General features: G+C 48.8%; 2 protein-coding genes across 3 annotated transcripts in view; one reads left to right on the top strand and one right to left on the bottom strand.

Annotated features, from left to right (window-relative positions):
• Positions 1-21,250, top strand: part of LOC122384129 (multidrug resistance-associated protein 5-like) — a 38,317-nt gene extending 17,067 nt beyond the window's left edge. For both annotated transcript variants that reach the window (XM_043371162.1, XM_043371161.1), the window contains exons 6-27: positions 1,065-1,215; positions 1,442-1,597; positions 1,815-1,918; positions 5,823-5,963; positions 6,179-6,303; positions 8,093-8,231; positions 8,345-8,474; positions 8,702-8,964; positions 9,142-9,365; positions 9,658-9,835; positions 9,960-10,152; positions 10,307-10,395; positions 10,707-10,823; positions 11,114-11,264; positions 13,424-13,570; positions 14,339-14,461; positions 15,998-16,157; positions 16,511-16,784; positions 17,268-17,460; positions 17,652-17,811; positions 18,274-18,631; positions 18,858-21,250. In XM_043371162.1, coding sequence (XP_043227097.1) covers positions 1,065-1,215; positions 1,442-1,597; positions 1,815-1,918; positions 5,823-5,963; positions 6,179-6,303; positions 8,093-8,231; positions 8,345-8,474; positions 8,702-8,964; positions 9,142-9,365; positions 9,658-9,835; positions 9,960-10,152; positions 10,307-10,395; positions 10,707-10,823; positions 11,114-11,264; positions 13,424-13,570; positions 14,339-14,461; positions 15,998-16,157; positions 16,511-16,784; positions 17,268-17,460; positions 17,652-17,811; positions 18,274-18,631; positions 18,858-19,172 — 3,891 coding nt within the window. In that variant the 3' untranslated portion in view covers positions 19,173-21,250. The remainder of the gene's footprint in view (positions 1-1,064; positions 1,216-1,441; positions 1,598-1,814; positions 1,919-5,822; positions 5,964-6,178; positions 6,304-8,092; positions 8,232-8,344; positions 8,475-8,701; positions 8,965-9,141; positions 9,366-9,657; positions 9,836-9,959; positions 10,153-10,306; positions 10,396-10,706; positions 10,824-11,113; positions 11,265-13,423; positions 13,571-14,338; positions 14,462-15,997; positions 16,158-16,510; positions 16,785-17,267; positions 17,461-17,651; positions 17,812-18,273; positions 18,632-18,857) is intronic.
• A 183-nt stretch (positions 21,251-21,433) lies between these two features.
• Positions 21,434-24,120, bottom strand: part of LOC122384128 (visual system homeobox 2-like) — a 56,490-nt gene continuing 53,803 nt past the window's right edge. Inside the window, exon 7 of the mRNA XM_043371160.1 lies at positions 21,434-23,598. Coding sequence (XP_043227095.1) covers positions 23,081-23,598 — 518 coding nt within the window. The 3' untranslated portion in view covers positions 21,434-23,080. The remainder of the gene's footprint in view (positions 23,599-24,120) is intronic.

Genomic DNA, 24,120 nt, shown 5'->3' with positions numbered 1-24,120 from the left:
CACTCCGCTGGGCGCCGAGCCCGCCTGGCGCGAGCGGGTCTTTGTGCCGCTCATGTCCGCCCCCGCTCCAGACCCCTCCTCCGATTCTCCCGACATCCCCGCTGATACAGACGGGGTCACCACTGGTGGAGCTGAGGACGCGGACACAGACGCCGCAGCGGCGGCGCGTCCATCTGCCGACGAGCTGACATGTCTGCGCCGGCTGCTGTCCTCCCTGCTGTGGCAACTGCTGCGGGACTGCGAGCTGCAGAGCGCGCTGAAGAGGCTGCGGAAGGAGGCGGTGCCTGCGGCCGTGCAGCTGGCAGAGCCGACTGAAGGGGTGCCGCAGCGCCGCTTCCGCCGTCCGAGAACGGGCGAGCAGCCGCTGCTGCTGGAGAGAGCTCTGCATAGCGTCATATTCAACCTGATGAGGGAGGCAGCCACAGGGGAGCTACAGTTGGGAGAAGGACTGCCGGCCGGGCTGTCCCACACGAACGACAGCGCGGAGAAGAAAGACCCGGGGACGAAACTACAGGGACGGGTGACGTAGGCTGGCAGGCGACAAACGAAAGTGATCGTGATTCGTGAGGTCGTTCGTCATGAGAATGCGGTATTGGCTGGTATTAGGTGTGGCAATTCTTCTTGTTCGATCAAGCTAGCCACAACCGTGAATTTTTGCCCTTCCGCGAAGTTCGAGCGAGTAATGGCAAGCCAACATGTTTAACCTGGTGTTAACTACAGCTGATGGATTTCGGCAGTGTGCTGCTAATAAAATGAAACAATACATAGAAGTTTGGAACCGATATTACAATAACGATTTTCTGCGTTTGTGTAAAAGCCGTTTGAAAGTCACAAGCAGTCTCAAAACCTGAAGCTATATAAAATGCTCACCTAGTCGGTAATTCCATAGTCGCTATCACTATCGTCAATCCACTAATGTTATGTTGCTCTCTAGCCCTACTTCCAATGTCAGTCCGCTGATATACCACCCTATCCTATCGCCAGATACCCAAACAGTCCGACGACCTCCCCTGCCCCCCCCCCCCCCCAACACACTGATGACAATCTCCCCCCCCCTCCCCCAGTCGATCCTGCTTCGTCAGGTGATGCTGTACCTCAACTCGGGCTCTGAGCCCGTCGAAAAAGCCATCCTTCTTGTGGTCGCCATGGCCGTGGCTCGCATATTCTCCGTCTACTTCATGTCAGCTGCTTTCGGAGTTACCTGCGTCTTCACTGGTGAGTAGTGCGGCGGGTATATGTGACACCACTCGGAGTTTGTTGCATCAGGGTCAAACGGCGCGGTTTGTCGCTCGTGCATTAACTAAAAATCCCGTTTCAATTATTACTTCCCTCTCACTGATGATTCTTACTTGCATATTGTACTCGTTTTGTACTAAGTACATAAAACTGTGTAATTGCCTTGTGTGTGTGTTTATTGTGTATCGTGTAACGTCTTCCCCAGGTGCTCGTGCGTCCGGGGCTCTCCAGCTGATGGTGTACCACAAGGTACTGCGGCTGGGCTCAGCCTCTGAACAGATCCTAGGCAAAGTCGTCAACATCTGCACCAATGATATGGAGCGCGTCATTGAGGGATTTCGCATCTTCGCCTTCGTCATCTGTGAGCTCGCAGTCATCCGATGTTTGTGAAGGACGTGTTACCAATAAAACTTAATGTGGTTGGCCAATCGAAGTAGACCCTGTTTCGACTAAATGGTGCTGACGTTTGTTTGGTCGTTCGTTGACAACTTTCCACAGTATTCATGATACTAGTTATAATGTTTTGTGTTTGGTAGATGTGTTCGCCCGACACTGTCTGAAGCAGAGTTTCGTTTCAGCTGCCTTCTTCATGACCGGATATGGTTTTGTGGTGAATCTGCTGTATGTTGGGCCATGGTCTCTGCTGGGATTTAGCATGGTCATTGGATCGTTTTTCATTCTGGTGAGTACCGCGGACGATGGTTGAAAGTTTATACAACGAATGAATGAATGAATAAATAAGTGAATGAATGAATGAATGAATGAATGAATGAATGAATGAATGAATGAATGAATGAATGAATGAATGAATGAATGAATGAATGAATGAATGAATGAATGAATGAATGAATGAATGAATGAATGAATGAATGAATGAATGAATGAATGAATGAATGAATGAATGAATGAATGAATGAATGAATGAGAATGAATGAATGAATGAACGAATGATCTGCTTAAACCGGTAGACAGTGTTCCTCCTTGTCAAAAAATATCTTTCAGTTTGATGGCACAGTCAACTACAAAGTACGGTTGTTGGCAAGATGGGTTTGTCAGGGGTGATCTTTTACGTCTGGGTGTGTCAGCATCGATACTCACCACCTCGTGATGTCCTCGTGATGCCCGTCATGATAAGGCTGCGTTGGTTCTGACGATGACTCAGAGTACATAAATCAACGCTCATTGGACGTCGGAAAATTACCGCGATGAATCGTGTTCACCTGTCATAACCTGACATTCTCTGCATGTTACCGTAATTTTTACGATTTGCATTCATATTTGTATGTAAATCTGAATCGTTTTCTTAGAATTTGGTATTTTCCCTTGTCGTGCGCAAGGTTTTACACATATGGCTTTTATCACTCGCGATTTGATAGGTTTACAAACATTCCCAAGGAAACTTGCGTTAGCTGTAGTCCGTGGTCGAGCTAGAAGCCTTTTCATTTACTTACACTGTAAACTCATTTTGACAAGGGGTTGTCGTACAACGACGAGCGTTTGTCAAAAATACTACGCTGTAAACTCATTTCAACAAACGTTTGTTACTTTTACAAGGAAAATTATTTAGCGCAAATCCCCGCACCCTTTGCCATGTCATCGAACGACCCTATTGTTTGTCATGGTAGTTTTTCTTACAACCCACTCACATGTAGTTCGTTAGACTAGCTACCAAAGTTTGCTTTGTCATTGTTGTGTGAACGACTGTTTTCCTAGTTATAATCATGCGGCTACCAGGTAAAGACCTGCGCATGTTTGCATTTAACAGGGCTGAGCCGTGTACTTGTTAAGTCAAATCAATGCAAATCTTAGTTAGCATAGTAATGTCTACGTGCAGCAAACCTGTACTTGTAAGCAATCTACTAGTCTCAGGTTTGTAACGTTTTACAAAGACCTCCCTTGTATTCGTCAGTTTTCTCCACAAATCGCAGGTCGCCGCTCTGCAGTCTCATTATTACAGCAAAACAGCATTACTGAAAGTAGGTCATGTATTTAAAATGGTACATACACATTACACACACAATGGTGATAACACTCATGACCCAAGGGGCAAAGGCAATAACTCATGCGAAAAAGCAATGAGCGTCATCACTTACCGAGTACACTGTACCCATTCAAATCTAAGGGGCATTCAAATTCATTAGCCCCTTGGAATTCAGGTGCTTTTTCATTTTTAGAATTATTGAGTTTCTGCAGTTTGCTGTCTTCAGTGTAGCGACCCTTGCTTGCAAGCTGGAGCTTTCGCTCCTGATGAAAGCCTGAAAGAAAGCATCGCTATATTATAACATATGCAGAACAATATGACCTGGAGCAGAACACATTGTGCTTGCTTCCATACATCACGCACTTATTTAGCAAATTTCTCTGATTCAATCTGCATTACTATCAGTTGAATGACATACATTTCATTAAAAAATGACAAAAACGACCGAACACTGTTATCACCTACCATTTTCACGGAAGTGCGCAGGAGGCCACATCACTGCACGGCGGTTGGCACGCAACTGAAACTTTCAAAATGAAACGGCCGGAAACGTTTTTGGCGCCACCTATATAACAAGTAACAGCTTTGTATATGCTACTACTAACACGTCTAACTAGCGTAACTAAGTCCGTGTTGCAAAGGTGTAGCTGATACCTTTGACAAGGACATAGATTACATAAGTATGCATCAGTATTGTTGCAATGGTGTAGCTAGTTCTTTCGACAAGGATATAAATTACAAATCATAAGCAAATCTATGTTCCATATTACGAATAAGACCCTGGTAGTTTTCACAATAGCCTCCATAATCCTCGTCAATTTTATGAATGGTCGACTGGGTGCTAGGGCTGATACTAATATTTGCCCTGTTGATTCAACCAACTATGACAAGATATTCGTCGTTCGACATAACCTTTATTACACTGTAAACTCATTTTGACAAGGGGTTGTCGTACAACGACGAGCGTTTGTCAAAAATACTAATAAAGGTTATGTCGAACGACGAATATCTTGTCATAGTTGGTTGAATCAACAGGGCAAATATTAGTATCAGCCCTAGCACCCAGTCGACCATTCATAAAATTGACGAGGATTATGGAGGCTATTGTGAAAACTACCAGGGTCTTATTCGTAATATGGAACATAGATTTGCTTATGATTTGTAATTTATATCCTTGTCGAAAGAACTAGCTACACCATTGCAACAATACTGATGCATACTTATGTAATCTATGTCCTTGTCAAAGGTATCAGCTACACCTTTGCAACACGGACTTAGTTACGCTAGTTAGACGTGTTAGTAGTAGCATATACAAAGCTGTTACTTGTTATATAGGTGGCGCCAAAAACGTTTCCGGCCGTTTCATTTTGAAAGTTTCAGTTGCGTGCCAACCGCCGTGCAGTGATGTGGCCTCCTGCGCACTTCCGTGAAAATGGTAGGTGATAACAGTGTTCGGTCGTTTTTGTCATTTTTTAATGAAATGTATGTCATTCAACTGATAGTAATGCAGATTGAATCAGAGAAATTTGCTAAATAAGTGCGTGATGTATGGAAGCAAGCACAATGTGTTCTGCTCCAGGTCATATTGTTCTGCATATGTTATAATATAGCGATGCTTTCTTTCAGGCTTTCATCAGGAGCGAAAGCTCCAGCTTGCAAGCAAGGGTCGCTACACTGAAGACAGCAAACTGCAGAAACTCAAGAATTCTAAAAATGAAAAAGCACCTGAATTCCAAGGGGCTAATGAATTTGAATGCCCCTTAGATTTGAATGGGTACAGTGTACTCGGTAAGTGATGACGCTCATTGCTTTTTCGCATGAGTTATTGCCTTTGCCCCTTGGGTCATGAGTGTTATCACCATTGTGTGTGTAATGTGTATGTACCATTTTAAATACATGACCTACTTTCAGTAATGCTGTTTTGCTGTAATAATGAGACTGCAGAGCGGCGACCTGCGATTTGTGGAGAAAACTGACGAATACAAGGGAGGTCTTTGTAAAACGTTACAAACCTGAGACTAGTAGATTGCTTACAAGTACAGGTTTGCTGCACGTAGACATTACTATGCTAACTAAGATTTGCATTGATTTGACTTAACAAGTACACGGCTCAGCCCTGTTAAATGCAAACATGCGCAGGTCTTTACCTGGTAGCCGCATGATTATAACTAGGAAAACAGTCGTTCACACAACAATGACAAAGCAAACTTTGGTAGCTAGTCTAACGAACTACATGTGAGTGGGTTGTAAGAAAAACTACCATGACAAACAATAGGGTCGTTCGATGACATGGCAAAGGGTGCGGGGATTTGCGCTAAATAATTTTCCTTGTAAAAGTAACAAACGTTTGTTGAAAAGAGTTTACAGTGTACAGCCTTTTGACATATATGCAACTAAATATGACGCTTCCGAAAGATTATATATCAGGTTGTTGGTATATGACGTCTTTCTCATGTCATTATAATCATAATGGAACTGCCAATCTGCCTCGTACGCACTAAATAATTTCAATCAAAGCTGCCCGTACGCCTGGCAGAGATAGGTAAGCAAAAATATGTGACTGGTAGCCAGGTAGGTAACAAGAAGCCGTCTCGCCTGCTTACAGGGCAGTATCGGCGGCGCCAACAGCGTTCTGCGCATGGAAGTGGTGAAGGTGACGGACAAACGTGTGACCTTCATGTCAGAGATCCTGGCCGCCATACGACTCATCAAGACTTACGCCTGGGAGGACAGGTTCAAAGCGCAGGTAATCAGGTTTTACTTGCACTTGGTGAGGTAAAAAGGTGCTTTTGATGGTGCCTGGGGTACGTTTTCTTTCTGACGCCTTTAATTAAACGTAAAACAGGCAGTTAAGCCTCATAGCTGAAAATATCAACGAATGTGTTGTTCTTATCATTTAGCTGCAAAATTAAGTCCGCATGTTACATGGTAGACGGAATAAAATCTAATGCTTTTTTTCAGATCGACAAGATTCGAAATGAGGAGATGAGGATAATCCGAAAGACCACTTTTCTGCAGTCCATCTCTAACGTGCTGGTTCCCATCATACCGGTACTGGCCACCGCGACATCGGTCATCGGATACATGTGAGTCGACAATGTGACATGTAACGATAGTATATGCCATCAATTTGTCGTGAAGCAACATCAGATACATGGACTGATGCGCGTCATTTCTCTTGGATGATTCGAATCAAATCATGTACAGTGGGTCTATTTAAGATCTCCAAAGCCACCACGTGGCGCTACGGTCGGGGTAGGGCGAGTCCAAATCCCGAGGGAAGTGAGGTCACCGATCATTGTGGGGGAAGGAGGGAGGGGGAGTGACGCGGTATCACGGCGCATGGGGCGTGCGTAGCGCCGGGAGTGGGCTGCCCAGGGCCGCCCGTCACTGCGCCGAGGCTGAGGGGAGGGGATGATGGTTGTGGGTGCGTTCACTCCGGTATGGTGGTATCCTGTTCATGTGGAACCGGCAAGAATGCGACTGAAGGGAATCATTATCTCAAACAAACGGGCAAGCCAGAGGCAGCGTCAGTTCCAGCCGAAATGTTGAACAATGATAATTGAAATCTAGGACGCATTCAAAGCATGCAACTATTCAGTCGATAGTTGCATGATGCTTTTCATGATGCATGATGAGGCTTTTCTAAACTGTTATTTGAGTTAGATATTTTTCATTTGGCACGTTCAGTTTTGGTGGGTTTTATCGGGTCGAAAAAAGCAGAAAAGAAAAAAAGAGTTTAAATGGCTCCAGACAAATGACCAAAAACATTTTCTTAAAAGATAAAACTTAGCTTAACATTTATAAGCGATAATTTTGACTTTTGGAGAGGATATTGGGGAAAGATGTCATCGTGCTTATCTGTGTTGCAGTAGAAGGAAAGGTTTTGGTTCGTGTCTAGATAAAACCAGCCCCGGGAGTGGGGCTCGAACTCACGACATCGCATTCAGCTCACAGGTTACCCAACCTCAACGCTACGAGCACCTATCGCCCTGCGCAGCTTGTTCAGTGTTTCGGCTAAAGTTCGGCAAAAGTGTCTGACGGCTGTCAATGTCACGAGCGAAACCCCATTGTAAACGTCCGTCCCGGTAGCTCGGTCGGTAGAGCGTTGGACTTCATGTGCCATGAGGTGAGAGCGCACGTCCCGGTTGCAAAAGTCCGGGTTCGAAACGCGACGTGTGCTTGACGTTTTTGAGCGGCTCCTGACGGGTATGATTGTGGTTGGTGGCAGGCCGCTGCCAGGTGAAGTCAGTGAGGGGACCGGCCGTGCGCGGCTATGTGCGCACGTTAAAATTTGGACTCTAAATTCTGTCATAGACCAGGAATTGCCTGATCGGAGGGTAGAGAGCAGGGTCAACGCAACAAGCTCAGCTTAGCGGAGACTTTGTCATGTCATGTCATTCAATGAAAATTTCAGGAGACATAAATAATCTTCATCCTTATAGCTACTGGGCGCCCGGAGCATTCGCTAGCATTCCATTGCCAGCTGCATTACCAACATCACATTTGCATCACTCTGGGTTCACCATGGTTGACAGTAGACGAGCCGGCCACAGCAAACCCATGCCTCATTATCCTTTCCTTCCAGGCAGCCAACTGCCAAGCTAACCGGCCGCCCGGCCCACCACCGCGATATGGAACAACGCTGGAGTGCGCCATTTGCCTGCGGCAGTGCCCCACCGCGCCGGGGCTGTTTGACAGGTCACCCGCACCGTGACCTCGCCACCCGTCCCCCCCCCGCCCACCTCCCCATCGGGCCCAGCTCGGTAGTGACCTCTCCCTGAATCTCACATGGACTCGACTGAGGCTCAACGCCATCTAGTTGCGTCTGGAGATCCTTACTAGATCCACTGTACTGTCCCGTTTTCGTTACAGTCTAAGCGGTAACGAGCTCAATGCTGCCGAAGCCTTCACCATGTTCTCCGTCTTTAACGGCCTACAGATGGCCATCGGCACCTTGCCCTACGGCATCCGCATGCTGACGGAGACCCACGTGGTGCTCCGGCGGATTCAGGTGAGCGTGCTGCTTTCAGCCAGCCTTCTGAAGAAAGTTGCTTCGTGTCAGATGTGTCATGGGTCTCCTCGTGAAGATTTGGTCCCTAACCTCCCTCCCTCTGTTCTCGGTAGCGTATGTTGCTGATGAAGGACGTCGACATGGTCACGGCGCACTGCGACTCTGGCAGTGCCATCGAGATTGAGAAAGCCACCCTGGCCTGGGAGAAGCCAGTGCTGGAAAAGGAGAAAAGCGATAAGCCTAGTAAGTGATCAGCCCAGTTGGGTATTGCTAAAAGTGTGGAGATCGACTTATCTCTGAGCCGAAGCGACTTGAAAGTTGCAAAGCGAATGGCTTCTCATGCCAAGTAAATGCTATTTCTGGTGCCAGAACATTACACCGGAAGATGTGTAAGAGAATTTAATGACGTCATGTAAAGATCCGTCAGATCCATGCAGCTACCTGATGTTTCTAACAACTTCCACCAACAGAACGTGAACAGTCGTCCAAGTCACTCTCGCGGGACATGTCGGCGCCACAACTGCCTTCCATCCCGGTGACGAACCGTCTGCGATCTCTGAGCTCCCGACGTCACGCCCGGGACGCGGACAAAGCGCTGGACGCCGAGGCAGCCACCGTCATCAACGTGGTGCTGACCGATGTGCAGCTGACGGTGCCGCGCGGCCGCCTGCTCGGCGTGGCCGGCGCCGTCGGCAGCGGCAAGTCGTCCCTCGTCGCCGCCATCACCGGACAGGTGGGAACAAATATTTCTCATTTTTGTGGTTAGTGATGCTTCGAGTGCTGGTGCTGTACAACAGTGACGCGATGTGCTTGATAGCGTCGTGCACATGGCTTCTGTTTCATATAAAGTGGTACAGAGGTGGTACTAAGTCGTTACCCACTGACTGAACCCTGTCCTTTCGTCCCGCAGCTGCAAGTGCTGTGCGGCTCGGTGCGTCGTGCCGGTTCCCTGGCCGTGGTACCGCAGCGAGCCTGGATCTTCAACGGTACCGTGCGAGAGAACATCGTGTTCGGCCGGCCGTTCGTGGCCGATCGGTACTGGCGCACGGTGACTGTGTGTGCCCTGCAGTCCGACCTCGACCTCATGGAGAACGGCGACCTCTCCGAGATCGGCGAGCGAGGCGTCAACCTCAGGTCAGCATTCGGGAAGAGATACTGACGGGCAGGGTTTGAGGGAAGCCTCATTGCTTGTCAACCTAACAATTCTAGGCTAGGGCTGTGGCTTTGACGGCAGTCTCGGCTTTTGTTTCCGGGATCAAGAACAGGAGTGGGTAGTCACTGAGCCCTTGCAAATGCAACTCAACTGACCGCGTGCATAGTGTTGGAGACACTTGTGAGCACTGGTTAAACGCTGCCTATTTCTGTGTCGCTTCCCATGTGATTTACCTCCCTTTTCATCTTTCTCCTCCGCCTATATGGCGCGAAGTGGTGGCCAGAAGCAGCGCGTGAACCTGGCGCGCGCCGTGTACTCCGATGCCGACATCTACCTTCTGGACGACCCGCTAAGTGCTGTCGATACCAAGGTCGGACAGCACATCTTCCAGCAGTGCGTCTGCGGCGAGCTCAAGGACAAGACCGTGGTGCTCGTCTCGCACGGTGTTCAGGTGAGGAGGTCTCTCGATCAGGGGGTCTCTCCATCCAGAGATGGAGGGAGAGTGGCCTGCAGAAGGATGTGGTGGAGTTTGCAGAAGTTGAGGCATTTGCTGACGTCGGTTCCTTTCTCCTCAGTATCTGTCGCACTGCGATGAGGTGGTGTACATGCGAGACTGCAAGCTGGCCGAGCGCGGCACCCACGATCAGCTGATGGAGCTGCAGGGCGGCTACTACCAGCTGGTCAGCTGCGACGCCGCCAGCCAGCAGCAGGAGCACCAGAAGAAACCAGAGACGGACAAGAAGGCGCAAGAAGTTGCAGCCCCTGAAGGTATACCACAGGCTTAGTTGTCTTGTGTTTACGTGTTTTGTGAGCACATTGAGGTGTACCACATACATGCCATAAAACTCTCCATCGGCTACAAAACAGCAAAACACCTCTCGGACTGTAACTAAAAAATCATAATAATTCAATGTTATTTCAGACACTGGTGGTACTGGTGGCAAGTTTACTTCCGAGGAGACCTTCATATCGACTGCTGGAATCTTCAAGAACTTCTTCATGTTCTACAAGGCAAGTCTAAACTTTATAAACGATTGGAGCTAGTCCCATGTTCAATAAATATCAATTTATAAATGTTCGCTTGTCATATAAATGATACGGAAAATATAGTATGACACCTCGGAATATTTTGCATGACAAAACAGGTCTGGAAAGCGTCACGTAATATGATACAGATATATGCTACTGTAATTACCATCGAGTCCTATGTCCGGCGTCAACATTCTTTCTTTCATTTTGGCTCGTTTGCACCATTTGAGTTTTCTCGCTGCGTCCCTCCCTGTGTCACCCCCACTGACCTTCTCCCTCTCTGACTCCGGCAGCTGTGCGGTCTGTGCGGGATGGTGCTGCTCTCGCTCCTGCTGCTCATGTACGGCTCGTGTCGAACTGGTAGCGCCGTCTACCTGCAGTACTGGATCGACGCCGGAGACGGACTAATGGTAAGACCTTTCACCATGGTCTCATTGTTTCTCTTTATGGGTTGGCAGGGAGTGTGGTGCCTACGCTGGGGGACTAGACAGCTGATGAATAGGTGCTCCCTAGAATTATGATATAATTAAATATCCATGATGATACGTTTGAAGCAGCGACCACTTAAATGTTTAACTGCGCGTGGATAACCATAGTTATTATTATGTTTTCACAAATAGAATATATCTGTCTTTGTTTTTGCTCTGTTACGAATTGTGTCGGTCTATCCCACCATGACTGCCCCTCCCTGTGTCCACAGGAGGAGCGAATCAAGAACATGACGCTGTACAACGTCACCTACGACCCGGGCGAGCTGGCTGGGGCCATCAACGACAGTCCCCATGTGGACTACTACATCCTCGGATACGCGGGAGTCACCCTTCTGCTGATCCTCATCGGTCTGATCCGAAGTAAGAGCGACGAGGTAGTACCCTTGGGCGAGAGGGTTCTAACAACGCATGGACAAGGCATCGTGAATGGTATCACCTTTTCATCAAATCTGTACTATTTTACATAATTGCAAATTTAACATAATTTTAGAGTATAGCTGCTACAAAGATAGATCATATAAGTTTCGTATTCACTGACATGCTGTACTAGGCCCTGATGAGCAACGAGTTCGGAAAGGAGGCGTCACCATGGCTACAATCATATTATGCTCACGGTATAACAGCATGAAAAGAATGCCCTTTTAATGGAAGCACTTAGCTTTAAATGAATGACGTGGTATCACTGCACAATCTCTGGTGTTGTGTCGGGATGTACCGGTATAGATGCAACGGTGATGTGGTGACGACCTGCCGTAAACTCGCATCCGGCGCCCTCCCGTGAATACCCGGACAATCGAGACCGGCTCGCGACAGGAAGTAGCACCGCTATCAGAATTGATAAGAGCCCGGGGACGGCACTGCCTGCCCTTTGGCCCTGCGGAGGTTTTGATTCACCGTTATCACACACGCGCGCAAGTTGTTCCCCGTTTAGCACCTTCAGGTGTTTGTCTTATCACCTCGCCTGAATATAACTAGCACGCGTCTGCTTAAGTTCATTCATAAGCTTGCCTGGTTGGCTCGAGGTTCTACAGCTCTCTTCTCTGCGAGGACTGTGACCCGGGACGAACAGTCAGTCGTGAGCCGTCTGCCGTCAATCGTTAGTCGCCATTCGTCAGTCGTCAGTCGCCATGACTCGGCTGAGCGCCGGCCTCACACTCGTGCTTCTGACCTGCACGCTGTCTCGTCCCTCGCTCGGCGACTCGGTGGCGGAGCGGGCCATTTGTCCCTATCAGGAGAGGACGATCACGATAGGGAGCGGAACGGACCGGTTCAACATGACAGTGGCGCACGGTGGCAAACGAAAGGTCTGCGGCACCAACCGTCAGTGCGAGCCGCTGGAGACTACAGTCAAGTACCTCGAGGGGAACCATTACAAGGACGAGCCTGTGACCGTGGCCTGGCTGTGCGTCGACAGGCGCCCCGTAATGGCTAGTGCCGAGCAGCCTCTGGGTGACGGCAGAGAGGGTAGCCAGCGTCCCAAGCAGTCGTCGACTAACGGCAGAGCTGGTCAGAGTGATCCCATGGCGGTGTGCCGAGTGGTTCGGCAGACCCGCAAGAGCCTACGAAATCAAATGGAGCAAAGGAAGGTATCTATGAAAACGCTGAAGGGGCAGCGAAAGGCGTGTCGACAGCTGAAGAAGAAACAAAAGGCTGGGCTGACCGTCAAAGGAGGCGAGGGCAATCCTTGCAGTGAGGTTCGGTCGAGCCGGAAATCTCTTCGAAGTGGGAAGCTGGAGCTGCAGAAGCTGAAGAAACTGCTGAAGGAACAGCAGAAGGCCTGCAAGAAGGCAAAGCAGCAGAAACGCAAAGGCTCTAAGCAGCATCGGTCCAAATCCAAGCGACAGAAGCAAAAGTCAAGGCGGCAGCGGCAGAAGTCAAAGCAGCAGGAGTAGAAGGTCACGGCAGAGACGGTGTCCCCGGGGGCGATGCGTTACGTTGACGAAAGGGGTGAAGATTAGTGGTTGGCCATGGTGATGAAAGCTGGCATTGCAGCCGAACAGCTCAGCATTTAATATAGATCGTTTACTTTGTAGTTTTTTTTTTTTGTTCAGACATTGCTTATTTGCTTATTCATTTGCTTCTTTTGAGGCTATAGTTTTTACATGAAGTTTTCTATTTGTTATGCATTTCTCTATACATTTTCTGTACTGTATCTCTATGCATCTCTGTTGTACCTGATGACAAATAAACCAACTCTCGCAATAGCTTTCATGTCTTTGCTTTGATATGGCGCGGGGCGTTTTGTGGCACGATATTATTAGAAATTTCGAAATTAATTGTTCAGATATTCGACTATGCAGTGAAGAACTAAGGTTGCATGAAAAGAATGCCATATATCTATAGATACGGCTTCTCGTTCATAAATCCAATCAGTGACCTGACTTCTGTTCTTTTGTTAAACCGCGTTATTAATTTGATTTTGCTCCGTTCGTGTGTTCAATATTGAACTCAACCATCCTCGATAATAACCTACAAGCTGTGATCCTTGCTGACCTAAGCCGACCTTATCCATCGGACAGCGGTGCTTCACAACGTGTGTGTGGTGCGTGGGGCCAGGCGCCTACACAACAAGATGATTGACAGCCTGGTGCGCTGCAAGATGTCGTTCTTCGACAGCACCCCGTCGGGCCGCATCATCAACCGCCTCTCCAAGGACATGGACACCGGTACGGCAACATTGCGCGTGGCAATCATAACAGTAATTTGTAGATAGTCGGGACCAAGTCAGGGCATTCGGGAACGATGGCTTGAAGAGGGTGATCGTAGGTTAGGTATGATGTCGTAAAAACTGGTGATTCCCCCTGTTACGGCAAATTTAAATATAGATTGTACAGCCCACCGCTAAAGTAATGTGTGGTTTTACCAATCTCAACGGATGGCCTTGACCGACGATTTTTAAATGCGGACTGATTGAAAAGAAGACGTCAATAGATAAAGTTGTAGCTGCAAGGGTGAAGATACGTGTAAGCTGCATTTAAAGTCTCGTTGCAGTCTGGCTAATCGTTCCTAGGCTTCAGAAGCAGAACATACCCATGACTGAAACCACACATTACTTCTGCTGTGGACTGTACCTTACACACTTAACATTACTATTAGATAATGATGATTCGGGTATTTTACATGCTCATTTTATTCGTTTACAGAGAGGCATTATTTGTTAGTTACCGATTGTATGGGTGCGTTGTGAGAATACATATGTGCGAGTTTTATTAAGTGACGCATAAACAATTGGTCATAATCCACGTGGCACACCTATTACAATTTGAAATAGAGGCAGAGGAATGCTGATAAGCGAATACCTCTTTTATGTTCTATAGAGAGAAGTTTGTGTGATAGATCAATGAATGTCTAATTTTGTTACCTGTAGATAGTAGGCATGTCATCGTTTTTCGTGAACAGCGCTTATTAGCTTACCTACACTGTATTTTTTTCAGTGGACAATCGTATCCCCGAGTTTTTCGAGTTCATCGGTCAGCGGTTTCTGATCGTGCTAACGCAGTTGATGGTGCCGATGATTGCCTATCCCTACTTCGCTCTCATCGTTGGAGTCATATTCGGTAAGAAGCTCATGTCAATCTTGTGATACACATATAGCAGATCGATTGCGTTCCAATCTTAAAAAATATAATCGTTATAGGCATTTATGTTAAAACATTGACGATTGGTGCTGCTAATTCCGAGAAATATGTCTTATTAGGTGGGAAAAAAATGTTCCTCAGGTAAGGAACAATACCTACAAATTTGTTTGCCAAGTTTTAATTAACATCAACCACTTTATACAACAAGAATTAATTTTCCCACAGTGGGTACGAAACTAACGACCGTTTAACCCGCGCCGGGCCGGGGGGGGGGTGTTTGAACACCCCCCTTGTGGTTTTTCGCAGATATCTCAAAAACGGCGGCGCGGAGCGCCGCCGTTTTTGGCACGCCTGTTCGTGCATCTTTTCCGCACATGTTGTGAAAATTTCAGACCCAGGTCACCTTAGGTCAGGTCACCAGGTCACGCCAAGTGACCTCACCTCAGAAAAAATAAGAATGCTCGTCATAGCTACACCGATTGATCGATTGCCTTGAAACTTTCAGCGATTGATTAGAGCAACAATATCTATAAAATGTATATCTCGGAATTTTGATATCGGTGACCTAAGGTCAGGTCAATTTTGCGACCTCTCCATTATAAGTCAATGGGAGAAAATTGAAAAGCGTCTGTTTTGCACGAACGTTATTCTAGACACTCTCAAACATCGAGAGATGTAGGTAAAATGGACACACTGAACCGGAAAATGGCAACTGTGACCCCTCGTTATGTCCCCGAGGTCATCTCAGGTCACGAACAGAATCTAACAGTTTTTCGCTAATAACTTCTGGTAGAGACGTGCTAGAGCGCTGAAAACGCCTTAGATGTGTTCGGCTCGACGTTGCGGATCGACTGATATGCAACATGACCTTTTCCGGTCAGGTCATGACCTTGACCTGAGGTCATATTTTCAAGTTGACTTTTCAAGGTCAAATTATAGTTCATTCGATGCGTCTCGACGAGAAAAACACGATGGTGGCAAAAGTAATGTCATGACTCTTTTGAGTCAAAAGTTATTGCCGAAAAAACGTTTTTCGTAAAAACGACTATTTTTGGAGTTTTTGCCCCATGGAGGCTAAACCGTTGACCTGAGGTCAAATCTGAGAACATTACTCAGAAAGGTCTGTAAAAGGGCTATCGAATGCGTTTTCCGCGGCGCTGTAGCTCTATCGGTTCCCGAGATAGCCGTTGGCAGTTTCCAAAATGTTAAATAGTGGACATTTGACCTTTGGTGACCTCTGGTGACCTGACCTTTGACCTGACCCAAAAAATGACCGAAGTGTTTTCGTCCTTATTTTGGACGTTCTTTCGATTGCCGCTTACCGCGTGTCGCTACGTGGCCCAGGAGCCGAGTTAGAAGGGGGGGTGTTCAGACACCCCCCCCGGCCCGGCGCGGAATCTCAGAGCACCGGCCCGGCGCGGGTTAATATAGAGACAAAGACATGGAGGCCCTGCGCCTCCGAACCACAGACACACAGCCACACTACAGACAGCGCCGCCCTCTGTGTCCCGCCAGTGTTGTACGCCGTCATGTGGCGCAGTCTGGTGGCCGGAGTCAGAAGTACCAAACAGGTCGAGAACGTGGCCCGCTCCCCTCTGCTGCACCATCTGAGCTCCACTGTTGGAGGACTGGCTGTCATCCGCGCCTACGGAAAAGAGAACATGATGATTGAGAGGTGAGAAAGTTGATACGTTCAACCTCTGACGTTAAACGGCGAGCCTCGATTAAAGGGGTTGCAGAGATTGATCAGCAAAGACGGTTATTGTGATAGGCATGCGTTTACCTAAGTTTCTGATTAGAAGGCAGAAGCTCGAACCCATCTAACTGAAGATGTGTTATGTTTGTCACTTGCTTTGCTAGCTTACTGTACGGGTCAGATTGCTTAATTTCTTCATATGCTGAGCGTGTTCCCTAGGAAATTACTAAATGCATTTCAAATATGGCAACAGGCAACAGCACTTTTCCAATGTTATCCTGCGTAAACAATTGTTCGCCCTAACCCTAACCCCTGTCATCTCCGTCCCCCAGGTTTGTCGGCCTGCTAGACCGACACTCGTCCTCCCTCATGACGTTCCGCATGTCCAACTCGTGGTTCACGCTGCGCGCCGATGAGCTTGGCGTGGCCATGCTGGCTGTGATTGGTTCGGTGGTGCTTCTGGTGCCGGGCGCCTCGGCCGCCGAGGCCGGCCTCATCCTCAGTCTGGTGTACGATACCATCCTCATCATGCCTTTCCTGGTGATGATGTGCTCGGAGCTGGCCGCCTTCCTGTCTGCTGTTGATCGCTGCACCGAGTACTGTCAGGTGAGTGAGCGGCAGGAGTAAAAAAATGTCTTGCAAGTATGAGATACTGCCGGGTAATTCTTTGACCGGGGACGGCATACGAATGATAGTCAAGCCTACATTTACAGTCTTATCTTGTGAAGCAATTGTGGGAAAGTTCCATAACGGTATATAATTGTGCCTCGCGAAACTTCGACGCCAAGCCGTCTATTAGTGCGAACTCAGTTAAACAGTAATGATCGCTTTGCGTTTCTGATTAACGTCGCGTGAGAAGGCTATTTTTCAGACTAGGTATCTAGCGTAGCTTTTTCGTATATTTATTGGAGGAAATGTTTCTGGGAACAAGTCATAGGAGCAAACCGTGTTCCCGTGTCCATTCTCTCATCTGTTCCGAGCTAACTTAAACGCCAAATGCGATGAAAATCTCATCCCACACCTCTCACGGCTTGTCTCTTGCTGACCGCAGCCTTTCCACTCCCTCCCCGTTGCTGTGCGCTCTACCAGGATCTTGACTACGAGCCACCAGCCGAGATGCCCGGTGACGAGAAGCGCGAGGGCCGCTGGCCGTCCCAAGGCGCCATCCGTCTGGAGGGAGTCAGTCTGCGATACCGGCCCGACCTACCGCGCGTGCTGCACGACCTGTCGCTGAACGTGCCGGCAGGGGAGAAGGTCGGCATCGTCGGCAGGACGGGTGCAGGTCAGTGGTCGCTGTACGGAACGGGCGCAGGTCCGCTGCGGTCTCAAGTCCTTCCATGATGCTGGGGACTGCGGGTGAAGAAGTGTTGGATGCTAAGAGGGCGTCATGTCATCGTGTGACTTGATAATGTTTTCCTTAGAAGCGCCTTCGAAGATTAAAGACGTTCCTCTTACATACTTGACTGTCCTCAGGCAAGTCGACCCTGATCTCGACCCTGCTGCGCCTCATGGACCTGGAGGAGGGCCGTGTTCTGATCGACGGGGTGGACATCTCAGAGGTGGGCCTGCGCCAGCTGCGCTCCAACATCGCCGTCATCCCGCAGGACCCGGTGCTCTTCACCGGTACCATTCGGTGAGTTCGAAAGAAATGACGAGTCTGTGGTATTATTCTGGCCTTTTGTTCGCATCGCTGTACCGGGAGCCCAGTGCTAATGGTTGCCGATCGATCCTGCGACAGATCCGGTTTCGGCCGAATGATGGGATTTTTTTGAACGTATATTTCTCAATGTCTTAGAAGATGATTGTGTTGATCGCTAATGATGTTCTTTGATTTGATTCCCTTTATCCCACCATGCTGTTCGCAGACCCTTGTTTCTTTTGCTGGATGGTAGTTACGTAAACTTGAATACCCAGTTTGATCTGGTTGTGGTTTCCCCAGCTGAAGTTACTAGTGATCTACTCTGAAGTGGCTTATAGTTGGTTCATTAGCTGTAATTGCCAACGTCACATATGTACCCCCGCGGCTCGCAGTTGATGTGATATATAACCAGATTGCCGAGCGTCCTAACGACCGCCGTCCTCTCCGCCTCTGCAGCCAGAACCTGGACCCATTCGACCAGAGCTCGGACGCCCAGGTGTGGAGCGCCCTGGAGCGCTCCGGGCTGCGCTCCAAGGTCTCCCAGCTGCCTCTGCAGCTGGCCACGCCGCTCACGCCGGACGCGGACACCTTCAGCGTCGGTGAGCGGCAGCTGGTGTGTCTGGCGCGAGCGCTGCTGCGCCACGCGCGGGTGCTGCTGCTGGACGAGGCCACCGCCTCGGTGGACGTGCAGACCGACTTCTTTATCCAGCGCACCATCCGCGAGGACTTTCACGACTCGACCGTGATCACGATTGCGCATCGGCTCAACACCGTGCTCGAGTACGGCATGATCGTGGTCATGCAAGACGGCAGAGTGAGTAACTCAATGAGCGGACGCGAGAGCAGAAGATGAGTCCAATATGTTGAAGAGATCACTTTTTAAATTATCATCTGGACGAAAATTTATGTGGCGTATGGGACTCTGATGTGGTGTACACTACATCACAAAAGACGTCTGAATGCATGGTGTATCCCTTATAATGCTGACCACTCCTTCATCTCGGTGCAAAGTTGACCCGTCTCACGGTGCTGCTCCTCAGATCGCCGAGCTGGGTTCTCCTGCCGAGCTGGCCGACCGTGCCGACTCCCAGTTCCGCCAGATGCTGCGCCAGGCCGGCATCACGTCTGTCACCAAGTCGCCGGCGCTGCCGCCGCTCGCCCGGCAGGACACAGAGTCGGACCTCAACCATACGCCGGGCTCCACGCGCGTCAAGTTTGACTTTGGGGACGACGTGACGACACCAAACGGCGACAGCCGCGCCGAGACGCCCGGCAGCTGCGGGGACGACGAGGTGCTGATCGCTAAGGGCGACAGCGACGGCAAGGGGTATTATAACGAGGTCACTCACCTGTAGGCGGGCCACTGGCGGTGTCAGAAGGAGGCAGCGTCATCAGAGGATGGCGGGCTGGTCCCTGGCCGTGAGCGGACGATCCGTTCCACTGGCCAGCGAACGATCCGATCCTTCGTCTCGTACTAGTCCTATCTTGACTGGTGGCTGATCGTGCACCTTGACGGTTCTGTTCAGAACTGGTGCAATGATTCTCTATATCCGTGTAGTTACATCGGATACCAGGGTACGTATTTACGTACTAACGGCAGCTACAACTCTGTCAAGGTCCACTTTGGGTCCATTGTGGACTCACGTTTGGTTCATTTGGACCACCATCATCAACGGACCGCGAGCCTCTCAGGTGTCGGCGATTTCTGGTAGCCTCTACGTAATATAAAAAGGAAGAGCGACTTGTCGGATGTTCGCATAACAGCGTCATAATCCCATGTTTATTTAGTTGTTTGTGCTGTCGTTTCAGTATTCAGAAGGTTTTTGAACCTTACTAAGTGCATAAGTTCCTTTTTCCATTGCCGATGTAATCTCGCGAATGGAACAATAGCGTAGGTACCGTTATTTGACGCTCGTTCGTTATAACACACGGAGAGATGTTTGGCTGAATCGTTGAGTTAATCGAATACGTAGCAGATATATGGAAATATTAAATCACTTTTTGACAAAGAATCCACACCTTTATTTAACCCTATTAGTGGCGGGGGTTGTTTTTATCCACCCCTCAGGTTTTTCGGGAATATCTCCGAAACCGCTGAAGCTACGATGCTGAAATTTTCTGACTTTTCCTAAAACGAAATTGGGCACATTCCCTTAAAATTTCAAGTCCATAACTTTACCAGGGGCGGCTCCAGAGCACTGGGAATTGGGGGGTCCTATTCGTGAAGCGAGTCATTTGGGCGAAGATCACGATGCTGCACCAGTTTTACGAACAGTGAATGAAAGGTATCATGTGATAACATATACAGTTATTGTGCATCCTCTTTTGACACGTTTTTGCTATAATAGGCGGATCCAGGCGTCCAAAAAGGGGGGTTATGTTTTACCTCCCAACATAGGTGCCCTGACACCGCCTATGCATGACCAATACAATTGTAGTCGTTCTCTCATAAGAAAATTGTAACATAACAAGACCATTACCACCCCTTTTAGAAACAGTACTAACAAAAACCTTATTTACCATACTTTTTGTGTACCCCCAATCTCAATGATCTGTATCCGCCTATGATTTTTGAAAATGCATATTTTTAGGATCCATGTGAATTCCTGGTTCATTCTCTATCGATCGGCAAACGTTGCGTTAAGATTGGTTCAGAAACCTGGCCGTGATAAACAGTCTAAAATGTATCTGCAATTTGCCCGTTTTTACCCCCCTCTACCCCCCCTATTGACATTTTTTAATTTTTTTTTTAGAAATGTAGATCACGTTGAGCGAAATCGAATGCCGTTTGAATTTTGAAAATCGGCCCGTTAGATCTCGAGATATCAAGGGGAGGTCGTAAACAGCCCCCCCCCCCCTGCCACTAATAGGGGTAGCCAGGAGCCTGCCACTAATAGGGTTAATAGGTTTTTTTAATTCACAGCCAATGAATCTTGTAACATGTATCTTTAATATGTGAAAGGTAGGTATGTAAAATGTCAGTAATAAAACTTAGAAGCTTTTAGATTTTAGGAAGTTTTAACCTTTTCATTCCAATGCTTGCATCTTCATCAAGGCCTTCTCTCGATGCTGTGTCACCTCCCTGTGTTGCTCGAAACATGTTTCGTCATCTAATATTTTAATGGTGTTTAAAAACGCCAGTGAGCGTAGGTATGTCCTCTATTCCTTCATTTCCTCAATCGCCCATTTTAGCCACACTGTTGTCCCTGTCAGCTGTATCAGTGGAACTGCAAAGGCTTTGCTGTCGTGCTTGAACGGTGCGTTATGTCAGTATTTACTCGTCCTTAAGCGCGTGTCACATCACGAGTTAACGTGTGATGACATGGTATGAACAGGGACCAAATCGCTGTGCGAAGTGTGGTAATAATCTTGTTGTCGTACATTCATATTAGATTTATGTGGCTGCTGATGCCGAATATATTTCGAGTTGCCATATCGTGTTTTGCTATGTGGCTCAGTACGGTTTTGAAGTGTTGTTCGCGTGAGGGCGGCTGGGGATTCGTGGTGGATAGCAAAAGATAGCAGTGATACCAGCGCATCCATTTTCAGATCATGCCCGCGGTTCTGGTTTATCATTCGATCCATCAGCTGGGAAAGTGTGCAGTCAAAGCGTCGGTAGTCTTCACACATGTATTGCCACTACAGTACGGTGAAACCATTTGAATAACAACGAACAAAACATTTATCATATCCGCTAGCCACTCACTGTGGCGGACTTCTCTCGCCTGCTCGGCAAATTCTCCCAGCCTCTCTCCTCGCCGCGCCGGCCTCAGTACCCTGCCCATCTGCCCAGTGTTCGGTTAGTGATGGGTTACGCGCTGTACACGGCACCGCCACATACACATCTCGCGGTTTATCGTGCCACAGGTCAGCCGACAGTGCGAAGCTCGCTTGGTGCTACGATCGCAGGATCTACGTGTTAAAAATGACGCACATTGTCTCCGCACCATCCAAATGGCAGAGGCGCCGGGTATGCGAAGTACCTACACAACAACAGAATCAGTGGTGTCGGACACATAAAAGTAGCGAACGTTTGAATTATCTCAGACGCTCCCGTCTTGACCGCCTAAAAATGCAGCAAACACTTAATAAACGAAATAACACTTTTACACAATTACACTTTGCCTTCGAATCGCTTCAAATTACGCCAAAAGCCGGCAAAAAGCAATCCAGCAAATTACTTTTTTTATACACACATTAGCAAGAAGAGAACAGAGCAAACACTATAGAATTGACATTACTTCCTTTGCCTTGGTTATCACTTCAGATTGTGCAACCTGTTAATCGATACATTATCAAGGGCCGCAGGGATTCACGGCCCAGCTATAATAGTTCTCACAGGCGAGCGCATCGCCATGCCGTTAGCTGGGAAACATCCGCCGGCTTGGTGAGACACGGTGCAGGCGCACATATCACACGTTTGAGACACCCTCGCGAGCGTACAGACACACACACAAACGATGGCGGTCGCACTGTGCCTGGGAGCGTCCTGCTGCGGCGGTGGCGCCGGCTACACCGACTCTCCAGGAACCCCGCGCTCTTCTGTAGAGCTCGCCGCTGTGGCAATACGACCACACAACGTACGGACACACCCATCTGGACATCTAGCTCCTAGGTACGCGGCTAAACGGGTGGCTACGGCTGGAATATTTTCAGTCAGCCAGTCACAAATCGGTGTCCCTTTCAGCGGGTGGCAGGCGGTGGCCTTTAGATGGTAGCCCAGACCAGTTACCATGGCAATAGCCTGCTTAAAGCTCACAAAATGTCGCGGTTTTAAATCGTATTTTACAGCGAGGCAGCATCACATCGACCATGTCTCGGCGAGGTGTACCTTAATCGGTCAAGTCATTACCGAGATCTGAAAACTCAGCAGAAAATTAGTCGGTTTTCGTGACTTTACCTGGCATCTCGCCGATGTCAGAATTCTGATCATGGTCAGCAATAAATGCGGTGTGATGACCATTATTGTGGACATCTACGAACGGTCAGTGCTCGCACTCAAGGTCCCCCATTTTCTGCAATATGCCTCTGCAATCCATTTACAAGTAGCGTTCCCTTGCCAGTCGCTCAGGTCACCACCTTGGACGGCCCTTGCTCGCTTACGTATCTAGTGGATCTGGAATGTACCGATTGCCTCGGTCTCAGCACCTCAGTCTCGCTATGACCAGCGGTCCGGGTCGGTATGGCCCCAGCATCGCTTTAGGTCAGCTCACCTATCGGCGAGTGTGTGTGTCTACACCGGTCAATGTCCGGAAGTCACTCTCTAGAACAGGCACACGTCACCAGCCCGCGACTGCGGCTGGTGCTGGTGTTGCTGGTGGTGCTGCTGGTGCGGCTGAGACTGCTGGTGCATCTGCTGCTGCTGTTGCTGCTGCTGCCGCTGCTGCATCTGCTGGCTGTCAGCAGCACCCCGCTGCAGAATGGCAGAGGTCATCTGGGCCGCGTCGTTCAGGATGCGGGCGCTGTGCTCCTGTGCGCGGGCTCGCAGCGCAGCGATGCTGCTGCTCCGGAAATCCTCCGGCTGGGACCCCTCCTGCTGCATCGCCGCCAGCTGCTGCGGCTGCTGAGCGCCCTGCTGAGGCTGGGCCGGCTGCTGGACAGACTGCTGCCCCTGCTGAGCCGCCTGCTGTCCCGGCTGCTGCTGCTGCGGCTGCTGGGGCGGCTGTGGCGGCTGCGGCTGAACGCGGGCCTGTTCATCGCCACTGTCGTTCTGGCTACTGTTCTCGTCCTCTGTGACATCTTTCAGCTGTTCAGCCGCCTCCAGAGACTTGCGGTGCATACCTGCGGAGGACGAGAGAGGGGCGCGCGTCAGACGGCATCGGGTATGACCCGCCGGGAGACACCGATACGGGCCCGCTCGTCAGCGATACCCAATCAGGTGTGATTGGCAATGACTGCGACGGGAATTAGATATGCTGATGACAATCTCGCGTGCGCATCTGCACAATTACACTGTGTGTAATTGCGCTCTTCATCAGTAAAGTAGAGTGAGAAATTGCATCATTTAGATATAACACGAGTTAAAATGCGCTGCCGTTTCCTGGATCGTCATTAGTCAGGTATTGCCAAGATTGTCGTTAGTTGGGATCAAGTGCGTAGTTATACAATATCACAAACATTGTGATTGTGTGACTGTGATACATAAGGATGATTAATTAGAAATGGAAACTTATATTCTGAAAACATGATGACATTATCAAAACGAGAAAATCATTACCGGTGAAAACCGTTACGACTAGATAGACGGGTGAACGTAACATTATAAATGATTTCCTTATTATTATGTGTATAATATCATATCAA

Source organism: Amphibalanus amphitrite, unplaced genomic scaffold (assembly GCF_019059575.1).
Source record: "Amphibalanus amphitrite isolate SeventyFive unplaced genomic scaffold, NRLGWU_Aamphi_draft 000182F_arrow, whole genome shotgun sequence".
Taxonomy (NCBI): domain Eukaryota; kingdom Metazoa; phylum Arthropoda; class Thecostraca; order Balanomorpha; family Balanidae; genus Amphibalanus; species Amphibalanus amphitrite.
The sequence above is the reverse complement of the archived record's forward strand: the minus strand, read 5'-3'. Positions and strand labels throughout refer to the sequence as shown.